At 43.4% G+C, this 17601-nt stretch overlaps 1 protein-coding gene across 1 annotated transcript; it reads right to left on the bottom strand.

The window, feature by feature from the left end:
* Positions 1 to 16845: 16845 nt before the first annotated feature.
* On the bottom strand, positions 16846 to 17307 carry LOC138276448 (nucleolar protein 58-like). Its single transcript, XM_069219191.1, has one exon. The coding sequence runs from the start codon at positions 17305 to 17307 to the stop codon at positions 16846 to 16848; it is 462 nt and encodes a 153-aa protein (XP_069075292.1).
* Positions 17308 to 17601: the final 294 nt, after the last annotated feature.

Genomic DNA, 17601 nt, shown 5'->3' with positions numbered 1-17601 from the left:
TGGAAAAACTAGATATTATGACATCATACAGCCTATCAAGGGTGAGGTCTATATATTCCTTTTCACCTATCACTATGATTGATACACATTAATTCTGTTATAAAACTATAATAATCATTATTATATAGCAAGTATAACTAAACCAGGTAAATATTTGTAGTGAGTGCGAGACATACTGTTAATTTCAAATGATGTGCTATATACTTATGTTTTTTTTTACAATCTACATGATTGTTTTTCCTTCCACTGTTCAAGGATGAGAATCTACACACACACTTCATTTATTACATAGCAAGTATACCTAAAACAGTTAGATAAATATTTGTAGTCAGTGCGATATATACAGTTGATTTTAAATGACGTGCTATGTACTTATGTATTTTTTTTACAATATACATGATTGTTTTCCCCCACTCCTCAAGGATGAGAATCTATACACACTTCATACATAGTGCAAAAGTATAGAAGCTGAGAACAGTGAAGGAAGGGAATATAACATGATTAAATTATATGTGTAATTGCTAAATAATGGGATGAATTTCCTATGTCTTATTATTAACAATATATTTTTTGATCACAGTTGCTAAATCTTTAATAGACATTTATAATTAATACTTTAACTTGTATTTATGTTTTCTCTCTTTCTACACAGACTAAAGGATGTGTGGTTTTGCAGTAATGTAGGTAACTAATTACTATTTTCTTCAACCATACACCATCTGTACATGTATACACTGACACACCTTTTTACACACTAATACATACTCATTCATACCCAGATACACACTAATGCATACACAGAGACACCAAGGCACACACTGATGCATACACTGACACACTCAGGCACACACTGACGCATATACTGACACATCCAGGCACACACTAATGTATACACTGACACACCCAGGCACACACTGATGCATACCCTGACACACTCAGGCACACACTGACACATACACTGACACTCCCAGCCACACTGATGCATACACTGACACAGCTAGGTGTACACTGATGCATACACTGACAAGTCCAGGCACACAATGATGCATACACTGACACACCTAGGGGCCCACTGATGCATATACTACCACACCCAGATGCACACTGATGCATGCACTGACACACCCAGGCGCACACTGAAGCATACACTGACACACTCAGACACACACTGATGCATACACTGACAAACCCAGACACACACTGATGCATACACTGACATAATCAGGCGTACACAGATGCCTACACTGACAAATTGAGGCAGACATTGATGAGTACACTGACACACCTCGTGGCACTCTTATACATACACTAGCACACTCAGGTGCACACTGATACATACACTAACATACCCAGGCACACACTGATGCATACATTGACACACCCAGGTACACACTGATGCGTACTCTGACAAACCCAGCCACACACTGATGCATTCACTGACACACTCAGGAATACACTGATTCATGCACTGACAAGCCCGGGCACATACCTGTACACACACTGACACACCCAGATGCATTCTAATGCATACACTGATACCCAGATGCATTCTAATGCATACACTGACACACCCAGGCACACACTGAGGCATAGACTAATACACCCAGGCAAATACTGATGCATACCCTGACACACCCAGGTACACACTGTTGCATACACTGACACACCCAGATGCACACTGATGCATACACTGACACACCCAGGTTTCTCAATGATGCATACACTGACTCATCCAGATGCACACTGACGCATACACTGACGTACCCGGGGCACACTGATGCATACACACCAAGGCACACACTGATGCATACACTAACAAAACAGACGCACACTGATGCATACACTGACATACCCAGGCATACATTTATTATCAACACACATACTAACAGGTAGAAAACATAACATTCACATAAAAAACATATAGTTTATCTTTTTTTAACCAGATAAGTCAATTCTAAAAAGAATGCTTTTTTTCAGTTTTTAGAACATTTTTCTAACCAATTAGATTTTTTGGTGGAGATTTTCACTTTTTGAATTAGAGAAACTCTTTTGAAAAAAAACACAAAAGCTTTCTGTACAGAAATAGCGCATATTGTAAAAGATATAGAAAAAATAGCACGCATGGCACTGTTTTGCTGCAAGAGTGGTGAAAAATGACTGTTTGCCAACTGAAATGATGTGGTTGCACTTCTAACAGAATGTGCCCATGTCTTTTAAATCAGGATTTATGGCAGGGAATATTTCAGTGCTCGGAACATGGATGGTGTCTCCCGCCTGCAACTCTCCACGTTTTTGCTGAGAAGCTGCTTCTCTGTCCTTTTCAGCATGAGCAAGTGCCATGGATGGAACACCTGAAGGTGCTCAACATGGACGTGGTCCCATGGCTGCACTTTTTTGATGTTCCTCTGGAGAGGATTTTCTTACACAATTTACATTGCACCTGCCATGTAACACCCTTTTTCTCACCACTAAGAATAGAGAAGAACTGCCAAGCAATATTTTCTTTCCTTTTTGGGTGCTCATCTTCAGGTGACGACAATGAGGAAGAATCTCTCTCAGGATCTGTTGCCTGTGAAGATATAGAGGCTGCCATATTCAAAAAGAAAAAGCACCCAAAAACAAAAAGGTTTGGTAGCTAGTCTCAAAGAAGCTTTCCAAACAGGTAGCTGGAGATAAATGGGTAGAAAACTGGATGTGGAATTCATTTTTATAAATCAAACTGATTTATCAGATCACATCCCTTTATTCTTGTGTCAGATGAGATTTGCAGTTACATCGCAACATAATCGCGACATCATCCTGAATAGTGAAATCGATATTAAAACTCATTAATAAAGTTACATTTCTTATGAGTATTTGTCTAAAAATGTTACAGTAATAAAGCTCCCACATCAAAAACAGAATTTAAATTGTGCATACATGATTTTATCACTGTGTAAAATTCATGGCAAGTTTTGCAAATAGTTTGCGGAACCGGACCCACATGCTGCTACAATATGGGAAGAATTTGCAAATATTGAAATAATTACAATCTCTAAAAATGGGATACATTACTGTTGTGATCTCGTTAGGCCCTTTTCAATACTAGACAAATCCAAGCCTTTAGTGATCCTCCTAGCCTGTCCAGGAGAAACACTATTATCTTCTCCAAGAGATAAAATTCATTGTGTCAACACACCTAAATTAACCATAGCAACAAGGGTGTCATTTCCTGCATCTTTCTCACCATTCTAGATGAATAGAGCTTTCAGCTTTCTATCATTCATTATTTCTTCCTCCTGTTCTGACGTATATTTTTGCCAATTCGTTTTTCGCTTCCTTGCTGACATGCCACCTCTCCTGATCTTTCTATTCCTGCGCTTTCTCCCCTGTCTCGCGGGGGTTTCCTCTAGGTTTCTACAAATGTAAAGCATGCAGATATAGCACCAGTCGTAAACAGTATACATTACCCACGGGCAAGAAAGAGAACATTAAGAAATGTATCAATTGAACTGCAGATTTTGCTATTTATGTTATTGAGTGCCCATGTGGGCTGCAATATGTTGGAAGCACAATTTTTCCCCTCAAAAAACTTATTTTAGAACATTGGAGAGCAATAGTGAATAAGGACACCACGTACGCAGTAGCGCGTCACTGCAACCTAGCACATGATGGAAAATTGGATAAGATGCAATTTTTTGGTATTGACAAGGTACCCCAAGGGGGGGGTGACAGAGAGAAACAATTGAGGAAGTTAGAATCGGAATACATTATTCGATTAAACTGTTTTTTCCCCTGGGGATTGAATAAGGATGAAGAACTTCATGTTCATATTGGATAGTTAGATATTGTTAAGAATTGGGAGAATTGGGTCAGGGTTTCAGAGTTTTGTATTTTTTTGTATTATTTTTGTAATTTTGTTAGTAAAGTCATGTGGTCACCCCACCAGTTCGAAAACAATGTTGAAGATATTGACACATTGTTTATTAGGTTAACTTTGAAGGTTGGATGAAAAATGGTGAATAATAGAGATGATTTGGGTACTTGGGCAATTAATATTTCAAAATCAAAATAGACGTAGAATACACACGGTAATATATATTTAAAAAATAAAATAAAAATAAAAAGATTTTTTCTATGTCTATGCAATGGATCAGCGGTTATATAAAGAGTAGAATGGGTCACATGACTTGAATACTTGGAGGGCCAAGGAGGAAGACCGTGATGGTTGAAACGCATCGCCCTAAAATCTGTGATTTCTGCGTTACATGGATTGATATAAACTTTTGGATATAAATAAAGGACAGTAATCTGCATAGAGTGCCATCTTTAGAATTTTATGTGCAGCATATATTGAATGGGTCCTGTGCCCATTGTCTGAGCACCCACCTTGATAGGCGAGTGCAGGAAGAACAGCAGGACTCCTTATATATATATATATATATATATATATATATTTGTTTAAAAACCGAAAGCTTACAGGGACGTCATAGATAGGTTTTGAATGTACTTGTAAAAAACAAAGAAGTTCAGCAGTTAGAGGTTTTTCCAATAACTCTAACTCACAGCCTAAGGTAACTATAACTTGCGCCCCCGTAAAGCATAGTTTTTTATTCTATAGTTTGACTTCTAATGTTTCATATTTTTATTGACATTATAAAAGTTGCCATAAGCGCTGCGATACTTGGGCTAATTAGCAGTGCATGGTGAGGGCGCAGGTTACAGTTACCTTAGGCCACCAATTATAGTTACTTGAAATAAATCTAACTATGACTTCCCTCTAACCTTTGGTTCTTTAATTGAATTTCTAAGTTATTTCTTAATTCTATTTTTCTAACTACAATGTCCCTGTAACCTTTGTTTTATTCAGTAAAAATATATATAAAAGATTTAGGTTTATTGTCATTAGGAGCACTGTCCTCTTTTGATACGAAATGAGGAGAAAGTGTGTGTGTGTGTGTGTGTGTATATACATATATACACATATACATATATAGTAGTCACCAGTGGGTAGTTATAGTTTGGACCTAGTTTCCATAAGAAAGGTGATTTTGTTTTGCTAATAACGTTGGTGCAGCTTGGCAAATTTTCATGAAATTTTCAAAACTAATATGACAGTTGGTTTAGCTGCTGTCTTGACATTTTCGGGTGATCCGTCAAGCAGAGGCTGAGAAAAAGAGGGGTCCCAAAATGCATTTTCCCCATGCAATTTTCCCCGAGGTCTTTAGACATGACTGCAGCCCAAACAGCTGAATGGAATTACACCAAATTTCACAGTAAACTAGATCTTGGTGCGCAGATCATACTTTTTGTTATTTGATGTACATCAGTTCAGTACTTTTGGAGATATTGAAGGAAAAAATATATAAATATCTGGGTAGAGCTTAAGCACAGATCTCATGGTGAGGTCTGATTGGTTGTCAGCACTTCAACTAGGAAGAGCTAGCAGCCATCTTGGGACCAATATACATGACAGCACCCCATTGAAATGCCTTGTAGTGAATGACAGATTTTAGTTACAGTATAAATCATTTGTTGATGGTACCATAATTGTTTTAGGAATTATGGTGTGTTCTGAGGTGACTTTACGCTGTGAAAAAACCTTCTGCTGTCAATTCATGAATCATATTGTGAAAAAAACTGTTTTCTCATTATTTTCCCATTGAGTACATAGAAGGTGCTCCTGAACTTAAAATTAGGGCATATTTTCTGTAAATACACCACCTCGGCCATATGAGCAAAAAGTCTGACATTCTCAGTAAAACATTTACTTGCAACAGGAGCAGCCAGCCTGTCATTTGATTCCCTTTTGTTCTATTGCTGCCTCCCAGAGTGTTCTAAAGAACTCAGTAGATCGCTAACTGTCTTACTTATGACAAAAGTGTAGCACAACTGAAGCAATCTTGATTGAATCAAACAGGGAAAACTTAAAATATTTACTTTAGAAAGGAAAAAAATGAAGGGGTTCATTTTGTCATAGGAAATATGGTTAGTGTTGTAGAAAGCTGTTTTAAATGAGTTCTCAAATATCTTCCTCTTCTATTTCATTAAAAGAATTCTGACATGCAGACTGAAACATCACTTTTAACACCATCAGCAGACTGTCTGTTGACTCTTTGGTGATCAGCAGCCTTACAAATTGTTCTAATGAGCAACTAGAATGCTACCATTCTGAATTTATGCCAAAAGTATCTGAATGCCATCTTTATGGAATCGAAGTGGAAAACTGAAAGCATTTTCTACTGGGGATACTGCAGTAAATGAAGAAAATAGGGAGCTTTATAATAGATAAGTCTTCCAAGACGGCCATCAGAGGAAAAAGAGCTCAAATCTAGCACAAATATCAACCAAATGTGGCCCAAGTATAGCCCAATTACAAAGGTGTACAAAACACTAAGGGCCTCATTTACAAGGCCCTAGAGGCACACTGTGCCACTGGAGTGTCAATTGTTTTTCGACGCTCCGGTGGCGCAGTGTGCCAGCCCATATTTACAAGGCCACATAAAGCCACCTAGCGTGGCTTTTCACTGCCTTGTAAATATGGACCCCTTTCAAGCATAACACTAGGTGAAAGGGCTGTCCATGGGTTTTGCTTGAGGTGTTCTCATGCAATACCCATGGAACCCAAAGGAATCTGACGCATTCCCAGATTTACAAGTCTGGGAATGCATCCGATTCCTACGCCACCTCAGGGATGGCTTAAAAGTGATGCAATGGTAAGAAATATCTTTATTTTTTCTCTTTTTATGTATGCTGCAGAATAGAAAAGCACCTCTTGTGATTGCCATGCTGCACAAAAACAATCATCCCCACAACGCAGGTACCCTTGCACCATGGTGCAAGGCTGCCTGCATTGACAAATGGCACCAATTTGTGTGCCAGAGCAGGGGAGAGGACAGAAATGCTCTGTATCCTGGTGACGCAGGGCAGTGTGGCAAGGCACTTGCTGTGCCAACCTGCACAACAGGCCTCAGAACTGAGGCCCTGAATTCTTTTTTTTTTTTTCAGTTTTATATAGTGCAGACTTGACCTAAAGGTATTGCAGTGCCTTACATGATCATCAGTTAAATTACAGAAGGACACATTAGTTTTGGTTTTAGGCATTGGGAGATTAAGTGATTTGCCCAGAATCACAGGATGTTGAGCTGATACTGCTCGAACCTGGTTCTCCAAATGCAAAGTCTGCAGCTCTGGCCATAACGCCACATTTTCTCCCCTAAGTGTAACATATAATGAAGTTATCAGCTGCAGAAAAAAACATAAAGATAGCAAATAATTAAAAGTGATTTGTCACTATTTGAGAACTCAGCAAATATGTCCTCATTTTAGTTTTTTTGAGCACAAACAAACATTTCTGTGGGATAAGACCCTATTATTTTATAATTTCTAAAGGAAATGCTTACAGTTTTGATTACATCAAGATGACATCAGGTGTGCCACACGTTTATAACAAATATAGAATGTTAGAAATCTAGTTGTTCATTAGAATACTGTTGTGAGGCAGACATCGAGGGCACAGGATCAGATAAATGAGGGAACAAGGGGGGGGGTGAAGAGGCAACAAATTGACCACGCTCAGCAGGCATGAGGGGCAGTAGTAGCATAATGGAATATGGCGAGCAGGGGAAGGGGGGGCAGGGGCAACAAACCAACCATGCAGGAAAGGAGGGCAGAAGGAAGAGGCAGTGGCAGTACTACCATACATGCCAACAGACCCAATTCTACCAATTTCTTAGGCCCCCAAAGGCTTTATTGTATCTGTCTCCTCCCTAAATCTCCTCTTTTTCAGTACAAGTCAATGGAGAAAATCTATTTCCAGTTTTGTTTTTAAAATCTCCCTCTTAACAAGTTAAAAACGTTGGCAAGGAATGGGATAAGGGCATGGACTCAGATAACAGAGAGCAGGAAGGGCATAGGAAGGGCACCAAACTGACTTTACAGGGCAGGCATCAGGAGTTGCAGCAGCACAATACACCATACCGGGCAAGCAGGATGGCAGTGCAGCACAACAGACCATGGCAATCAATAGGGGGGAACAGGGCCATGCACATGAACAACAGAGAGCTGACCATACTGGACAGATGGGGGGGGGCAGTTGTAGCATAACAGTCCATGAAGGGCAGGAGGGAGGGTACAGGGGCATGACAACAGATCAGACAAGGCAGGAGGGACAGGATGGGGGCATGCACATGGAAAATGGAGGGCAGAGGGCAAGGAGGCAGGTCAGGAGCAGCAAGCTGACCATGGAGGGCAGGCAGGATGGGCACTGGAAGCAAATACATCCTAGAGGGTAACCATGAGACTGTAATGGCTTACACACAGACAACAGAGAGAATGTGGAGGAGGTCTGGGGCAGCAATCTACACAGGGCAGGTAGGAATGGCTGTGGCAGCACATAAACTATGCATGGCAAGCTGGAGGCTTAGTGGCAGCATATCGGCCATGGTGGGCAAGAGGAAGGAGGCAAGGGCATGCGCAAAGGACCATTGTAGACATAAGGGAGGGGTAGGAGCTGGACACAGACAAGAGAGGGCAGGAGAAGGGGCTTTCTAACAGAGCATGCATGGCAGGCAGGAGGAGCAGTTGCAGCACAACAAAGCATAGAGGGCAGAAAACAGTAGCAGCAAAATGGACCATTGAGGACAGGAGGGAGGTAATAGGGGTATGGAACTCAGAAAGACAGGGTGGAGACAGAAGGCATAGGTGGCAGTCATCTGATCATGCTAAGCAGGTAGCAGGAGAAGAGGCAGTTCAACAGAACACTCACAGTAGATAGGAGGGGCAGCGGCAGGTCCATGCACACAGACATCAAAGGGCAGGGGGAAAGAGGGTAGGGGCAGCAAGCTAAGCACAGAAGCTCAGTAGGAAGGCAATGATGGGGCATAGAATTGGGCAAGAGAGGGCAGGAGGAGTGGGCATGGATATCAAGCTAAATGGAGGACAGTGGCAGCCCATTGGACCCTTGCCAGGGTTATATTTAACAAATATTTGGGGGGGACCATGGGGACCACCACCTCCCTGGGGCTACTTTAAATGAACTGTTGGGAGGCCACACAGACCCCCCCCCCGAACTCCAGGTACCACCACCTCCCCAGAGCCATTTTTCTCTTTAAAAAGGGAGGGGCCCCCATCCTTAGGCCAATTTTGGCCCCAGAGACCTTACCCGGTGGGGTCTAGCCATAACCTCATGAGTGCCCTGGCCCCACCCAGACCACCCACTTTTCCTTGATGGGGACCATGGGGGGAACCTCAAGGCCCTGCGGTCCCAACCAGCTCCGCGCCTCCTGCAGGAGCCGCATGACAGCGGGCAGAGACAGAAATTAAAATTCTGTTCCAGGCAAGAGGGATTAGTTTTAACACTCCCACTTGCTGGGAGTGGTGTTATATTTGCTTTTACTTGGTGGGAGCAATCAGCTCCTACCAAGCAAAAGCAAACAGCTACCTCCTGGAGATGGGCACCTTGAGAAGTAGTAGGAGCTGGCCCTGGAGAGTGGCGGTCCCCAGGGCCATATATGGTTCCAGGAGTGGGGCCTGTAGCCCCCTCCTTTCTTCAGAACAAGGCTGGCCCCAGGGAGGTGGTGGTCCCCGGGGTGTATATACCCCCTCCTTTTTTAATGATCAATTGGCCCTGGGGAAGTGGTGGTCCCCGGGGCCTTTTGCAGAGGGGCCATGCAGCCTCCGCTGGAACAACCATCTGCCCTCGGCTAGATATTTTAAAACATTAGGGACGGTCCGCGCAGCCCCGCTTAATTTTAATATTGTAGACCTGGCAAGATGGTGGTCCCCAGGGTCCGGGGGTCCACAGGACCCCCCCAATGTTTTTAGAATATACAGCCCAGGGTAGGTAGTTGTTCCATGGGAGGCTGCATGGCCCCTCTGCAAAATTATTAAATCTAGCCCCGGGAGATGGTGGTCTCCAGGGCTTTAGGGATCTGCAAGGCTCTCCCTAGTCATGCATTTCGTAGCCCTGGATGGTGGTGGCCCCCTGGGCATGTGGGACATCTGAGTGGCTCCTCCACATATTGAAGTCATTTTGCCCAGGGAGGTGGTGGGACCACCACTTCCCCACAGTCTCCCATCACACCCTCTGCTCCAGACTCCACTCAACTGGCATCAGCAGAAAGGCCCTACAGTGGATATGCTCCTTCCGACTGGCAGAACACCGAGAGTCAGACTCCCGCCATATAACTATCAGAACCTATGGAGATCAGCTATGGAGTACCTCAGGGCTCCTCCCTGAGCCCCAAACTCTTCAACATTTACATGGTCCCGCTCGCATCCATCGTCAGGAACCATAAACTGAACATCGTCTCCTATGCTGACAACAACCAGCTGATCATCTCACTGACCGAAAACCCTACAACTGCCATGAAGAATTTCCACAACAGGATGGAAGCTGTTGCCGCTTGGATTAAGGAGAGCTGCCTCAAGCTGAACTCTGACAAGACCGAGATCCTAATCCTGGGATGCTCCACATCATCTGGGAAGACTCTTGGTGGCCTGCTACACTGGGCACCCCACCCCAACAAAACCACGCCCGCAACATCGGCTTCATCCTGGATTCATTGCTCGCCATGACATGCCAAGTCAATTCTGTCACATCCTCCTGTTTCCACACACTCCAACTTCTCTGGAAGATCTTCAAATTGATCCCAAATGACTGCCACAAGACCGTAACCCACGCCCTGGTTACCATTAGACTCTACTATGGCAATGCCCTCTATGCAGGCACCACCCCAAAGAACCTGAAGAAAACACAGCACATCCAAAACGCCTCTGCCAGACTCATCCTGGATGTCCCCTACCACAAACACATCAACAGACACCTAGGAGACCTCCATTGGCTCCCCATCAAGTAAAGGATCAACTTCAAACTCCTTGTCCATGCCTACAAGGCTCTCCATGACCTAGGAACCACCTACTTCAACCATCGCATCACCTTCTTCTCCCCCACCAGACTTCTCCTTCCCGCCCAACAGACACTAGCCACCATGCCACCATATCCCACATACAGAGCAGCTCGACTGGAGGAAGATCCTTTGCCTACCTCACAGCAAAGAGCTGGAACACCTTGCCTCTTCACCTTAGGCAGTCACCATTGTTACCTTAATTCAGGAAGGACCTTAAGACCTGACTCTTTGACTGAAGCACAGAGGACTGACCCCCCACAGTGCCTTGAGACCCTTACAAGTGAATAGTGCGCTTTACAAATCCCAATTGGATTGGAACGGAATCAGCCCATGTCTTGAGTACTAAACTATAACATCCATGTAACCTTTGTTTTTTTCAGTGAATTTCTAAGATCTTTTTCATTCTATTTCCTAACTGTGACATTCCTGTAGCCTTTGTTTTTTTCAGATAATTTCTAAGGTTCTTTTCATTCTATTTCCTAACTATAAAATTCCTCTAATCATTGTTTTTTTAAAGAAATTCATGGGCTTTTTTTTAAATTCTACTTCCAAACTATAACATCCATGTAACCTTCGTTTTTTTCAGTGAAGTTTTAAGTTTTTATTTTATCTATTTCCTAACTTTAACGGCCCTGTGACCTTCTTTTAGTGAATTTCTAAGGGTTTCTCATTTTATTTCCTAGCTCTAACGTCCCTGTAACTTTTGTTTTTTAAGTAAATTTCTAAGGATTTTCCTATTCTATCTCCTAAATATAATGTCCAGGTAACCTTTGTTTTCTTCAGTGCATTTCTAAGATTTTTTATTGTATTTCCTAACCATAATGACCATGCAACCTTTGTTTTTTTAGTGAATTTCTATTTTTACTGTTTTCTAATTATAACATCCCAGTAAACTTTGTTTTTTAGTGAATTTCCAAGCTTTTAAAAAAAATCTATTTCCTAAATATAACTTCACTACAATATTTGGTCTTTTAGTGAATTTCTAATTTTTTTTTTTACTCTGTTTCCTAACTATAACATCCATGTAAACTTAGTTTTTTCAGTGAATTTCTGAGGTTTTTAAATTCTATTTTCAAACTATAACATCCCTGTAACATTTTTGTGAATTTCTAAGTTTATTTTGTTCTATTTCCTAACTATAACGTCCCTGTAACTTTTGTTTTTTTTTGTGAATTGTTAAGGATTTTTCTATTCTCTCTCCTAACTATAATGTCCCAGTAACCTTTCTTTATTTCAGTGAATTTCTAAGGTTTTTTAAATTCTATTTCCTAACTTTAATGAACCTGTAACATTTGTTTTTTTATTGAAATTCCAAAGTGTTTTTTTATTCTGTTTTCTAACTACAATGTCCCTGTAACCTTTGGATTTTTAGTGAAATTCTAAGGCCTTTTTTGTTAATTCTATTTTCTAACTTTAATGTCCCTGTAAAGTTAGTTTTTTCGTGAAATTCTACGTTTTTTTAATTGCTTTTCATAACTATAACATCACTATAGTCTTTGTTTTTCAGTGAATCTCAAAAGTTTTGTTAATTCTATTTCCTAACTACAATGTCCCCGTAACCTTTGGTTTTTAGTGAATTTCTAAGGTTTTTTTGTTATTCTATTTCCAAACTATAACATCCCTGCAACCTTTATTTATTTTTAGAGAATGTCTAAGTTTTTATTTATTCTATTTCCTAACTATGGCGTTCCTATAATCTTTGGTTTCTTCAGTGAGTTTCTATGTTTTTTTTAATGTACCACGGGGGTTGACCACAGGGCATGGCCTGTGGCCAAGGCTGTTGACCAACCCCCCAAATGAATCAAACCCCCATGTCTGCATCCAACCTCATGCCGCGCACAGCCTTCAAGTGAAAAGTATGAAGGCGCACAAAAACAGGGATGCTGTGAGTGCCTTTTGCTAGCATTTTGCTTTCGCTATCTGCTTTTATCTTGCTCTCATACCCTGTTTTGTGCTTCCCTGCTGCTTGGCTTTCCCTTGAGTTCACTGCTTTCTCTTTGCTTTCAGCCCTGCTTTGTGGGTACCTTCTGCTTGGCTTCCCTCCTTCTCACTGCTTTCTGTTTGCTTGTAGCACTGTTTGAGCATGCATGCTGCTTGCCTTTCCCTCCTTCTCACTGATTTCTTCTTGTTCTCAGCCACGCTTTGTGTTGCCTGTTGCTTACCCCTCTCTTGTTTCTCACTGCTTTCTCCTTGCTTCCCCCCTCAGCATTATGCTCCATGACTCTCCCCTCTTCTCACTGCTTTCTCCTTGCTCTCAGCCTCCTTTTGTGCTGACTGCTGCTTGCCTTTCACTACTCACTGCTTTCTCCTTCCTCTCAGCCCCGTTTTGTGCATCTCCTCTCCTAACCTTTCACTACTCACTGCTTTCTTCTTGCTTTAACCCCGTTTTGTGCTCCCTGGTCCTTGCCTTTCTCTTATTTTCACTGATATCTCCTTGCTCTCAGCCTTGTTTGCGTGTGCCTCCTGCTTGCCTTTGCCTCCTTCTCACTGCTTCTTCCGTGCTATAAGTCCCGTTTTGTGCATGCCTGCTGCCTGCCTTTGCCCCTTCACACTGCTTTCTCCTTTCTTTCAGCCCCGGTTTGGTGGTGCCTTCTGCTTGCCTTTCCCTTCTTCTCACTGCTTTCTCCTTGCTCTCAGCCCTGTTTTGTGCATGCCTGCTGCTTGCCTTTTCCTACTTCTGACTGCATTCTCCTTCCCCTCAGCCCCATTTTGTGTGTGCCTGCTGCTTGCATTTCGCTCGTTCTCACTGCTTTCTCCTTGCTCTCATTCCCATTTTGTGTGTGCCTGCTGCTTGCCTTTCCCTTCTTATCACTGCTTTCTTTTTGCTCTCAGTCCTGTTTTGTGCTGCCTTCTGCTTGCCTCTTTCTCTTTCCTCCCTGTTTCTCCTTCCTTCCAACCCTCTGTTTTTTGCTTGCCTGCTCCATGACTTTCCCTCCTTCTCACGGTTTTCTCCTTGCTCTTAGGCTCATATTGTGCTGCCCACTGCCTGTGTTTGCTCCTTCTCGCTGCTTTTTCCTTGCACTCAGACCTGTTTTGTGTGTGCCTGCTGCTTGCCTTTCCCTCTTTCTTACTGCTTTCTCCTTGCTATCATCCCTGTTTTGTGCATGATTGCTGCTTGCCTTTCCCTCCTTCTTATGCTTTCTCCTTGCTCTCAGCCTTGTTTTATGTTTGCCAGCTGCTTGATTTCCCTCCTTCTCACTACTTTCTCCTTGCTCTCAGTCCAGTTTTGTGCATGCCTGATGCTTGCTTTTACCTGCTTCTCACTACTTTCTCCTTGCTCTCAGCCCTGTTTTGTGCATCCCTGTTCCTTTTCCCTTCTTCTCACTGCTTTCTTCTCGCTCTCAGCCCAGTTTTATTCATGCCTACTGCTTGCCTTTGCTCCCTTCTCACTGCTTTTTCCTTGATCACAGCTTTGTTTTGTGTGCCCCTTTTCCTTGGCTTTCTCTCCTTTTTACTGCTTTCTTATTGCTCTCGGACCCATTTTGTGCTGCCTGTTGCTTCTCTTTCTCTTGTGCTCACTGCTTTCTCCTTGCTCCTCCCAGTTTTTTGCATGCCTATGCCTTGACTTCCTCTCTTTCTCACTTCTCTCTTCTTGCTGTCAACCCCATTTTGTGCAAGCCTGCTGCTTGCCTTTCACTCCTTCTTACTGCTTTCTCCTTGCTCCCTACCCAGGTTCCTTCCATGCCTGCTCCTTGACTTTCCTTTTTTGTCACTGCTCTCTCCTTGCTCTCAGCCACATTTTGTGCATGTCTGCGGATTACCTTTCCCTCCTTCTCTCTGCTTTCTTTTTGTTCTCAGCCCTGTTTTGTGTGTGCCTGCTGCTAGCCCTTCCCTACTTGCTCTTAGCTCTGTTTTTGCATCCTTGCTCCTTGACTTTCCTTCTTCTCACTGCTTTCTTCATGCTCTCAGTCCTGTTTGTGCTGCCTGTTGCTTGCCTTTGTCTCATTCTGACTTCTTTCTCCTTGTCCCCTACCCCGCTTCTTTCCATGCCTGCTCCTTGACTTTCCCTCCTTGTCACTTCTTTCTTCATGCTCTCAGTCCTGTATTGTGCATGCCTGTTGCTTGCCTTTGCCTCCTCCTCCTGCCTATTCATTGCTCTCAACCCTGTTTTATGTGTGTTTGCTTCTTGCCTTTTGCTCCTTCTCACTGCTCTCTCCTTGCTCCCAGCCCAATTTTATGCATGCCACCAGCTCGCTGTTCACTCCTACTCAATGCTTTCTCCTTACTCTCACCCCAATTTTATGAATGACTGATGCTTTACTTACCCATCTTCTCATTGCTTTCTCCTTGCTCTCAGTCCCATTTTTTGGTGCCCCCTGCTTGTCTCTCCCTCCTTCTTTCTCTTTGCTCTCAGCCCCGTTTTGTGTGTGCCTGCTGCTTCTCCTTCCCTCCTTCTCACTTCTTCCTCCTTTGCTCTCAGGTCTGTTTTGTGCATCCCTGCTGCTTGCCTTTCCCTCCTTCTCACTGCATTCTACATGCTTTCAGCCGTGTTTTGTGCTGGCCTGCTGCTTGCCTTTCTCTTCTTCTCACTGCATTCTGATTCCTCTCATTCACTTTTTCAGTATGCCTCTTCTTGCTTATCACTCCTTACTGCTATCTCCTTGCTCTCTGTCCCATTTTATGCATACCTGCAGCTTGCCTTTCCCTCCTTATCACTGCTTTCACATCATTCTCAGCCCCATTATGTGCATTCCTGCTGCTTGCCTTTACCTTGCTCTCACTGCTTTCTCCTTGCAAACAGCCCCATTGTGTGTGCGCCTGCTGCTTGTCTTTCCTTCCTTCTCACTGCTTTCTCCTGTCTCTCAGTCCTGTTTTGTGTGTCCCTACACCTTGATTTTCCCTCCTTCTCACTGTTTCCCTCTTGCTTTCAGTCCTGTTTCCTGCTGCCTGTCGCTTGCCTTTCTCTCATTCTCACTGCTTTCTCCTTGCTTCCCCTCATTTTTTTGTGTGCCCGCTCCTTGACTTTCCCTCCTTCTCACTGCTTTTCCCTTGCTTTCAACTCAGGTATGTGCTGCCTGCTGCTTGCCTTTCTGTCTTTCCACTGTTTTCCCCATGCTCTCAGCCCTGTTTTGTTCATGCCTACTGCTTGCCTTTCCCTCCTTCTCACTGTATTCTCCTGGCCCTCAGCTCCATATTGTACATGCCTGCTGCTTTCCAGTCTCCCATTCTCACTGCTTTCTCCTTGCTCTATACCTCATTTTGTGTGCCTCCAGCTTTACTTTTGCTAGTCTCTCGCAGTTTTCTTCTTCCTCTCAGCACTGTTTGTTGCATGCCTGCTGCTTGCCATTTCCTTCATTTCACTGTTTTCTGCTTCCTCTCAGTCCTGTTTTGTGCAGGCCCGCTGCTTGCCTTTCTACCGCTTTGTCCTTGCTCCCAGCCCCATTTTGTACATGGCTGCAGTTTGCCATTTCCTCCTTCTTGATTTTTCCTTGCTCCCAGCTACATTTTTTGCATGCCTGCAGCTTGTCTTTTCTCCATTCTCAAAGCTTTCTCCTTGCTCTCAGCCCCATTTTGTGCATCTCTGCTCCTTGACTTACCTTCCTTCTGACCGCTTTCTTCTTGCTCTCATCTGTGTTTTTGCTGCATGCGGGTTGCATTTTGTCCTTCTCACTGCTTTCTCTTTACTCTAAGCCCTGTTTTATGCATGCCTTCAGCTTGCCTTTCGCTCCTGCTCATTGCTTTGTCATTGCTATCAACTCTGTCTTGTGTGTGCCTGCTTCTTGCCTTTTCCACCTTCTCACTGCCTTCATCTTGTTCTCAGTCCCTGTATGTGCATGCCTGAAATATGCCTTTCACTCATTCTCACTGCGTTCTCATTGCTCTCAGCTCTATTTTGTGCATCCATGCTCCTCAACTTTCCCTCCATCTTGAATTATGCCTTTCACTCCTTCTCACTGTTTTCTCCTTGCTCTCAGCCCCATTTTGAGCATGCCTGCAGCATGCCTTTCCCTCCTTCTCACCTTCTCACTGCTTTCTTCTTATTCTCAGCCCCATTTTGTGCACCTCCACTCCTTGACTTTCTCTTCTTCTCACTGCTCTCTTCTTGCTTGCATCCTGGTTTTTGATGCCTGTTGCTTGCCCTTCTCACTCTTGCACTCTTTCTCACTTTTTCCCCACCTCTGTTTTTTTGCACACCTGCTCCCTGTCTGTCCCTCCTTCTCACTGTTTTCTTCTTGCTCTCATCCTGTTTTTTTATGCCTGCTGCTTGCCTTTTTCTCTTTCTCACTGCTTTCTCCTTTCTCTCCCTCTGTTTTTGCACACCTTCTTCCGTACTTTCCTTCCTTCTCACTGCTTTCTTCTTGCTCTCAGCCCTGTTTTTCGCTGCCTGCCGCTTGCCTTTGCCTCCTTCGCACTGCTTTCCCCTCACTCTGAGCCCAGTGTTGTGCATGCCTGCTACTTGCCTCTTGCTCCTTCTCATTGTTCTTTCTTAGCTCTCTGCCCTGTTTTGAGCATCTTTACTGATTGACTTTCACTCCTTCTCACTGCTTTCTCCTCCCTTCCAGCCCTGTTTTGTGCATGCCTGCTGCTTGCCTTTCCCTCCTTCTCACTGGTTTCTCATCCTTCTCAGCCCTGTTTGGGTGCCTGCTGCTTGCCTTTGCTTCCTTCTCACTGGTTTCTCCTTGCTTCAGCACTGTTTTGTGTATGCCTGCTGTTTGTCTTTTGCTCCTTCTCACTGCTTCCTCCTTGCTCTCAACCCTGTTTTGTGCATGCC

This window comes from Pleurodeles waltl, chromosome 2_2, assembly GCF_031143425.1.
Source record: "Pleurodeles waltl isolate 20211129_DDA chromosome 2_2, aPleWal1.hap1.20221129, whole genome shotgun sequence".
Lineage (NCBI taxonomy): Eukaryota > Metazoa > Chordata > Amphibia > Caudata > Salamandridae > Pleurodeles > Pleurodeles waltl.
The sequence above is the reverse complement of the archived record's forward strand: the minus strand, read 5'-3'. Positions and strand labels throughout refer to the sequence as shown.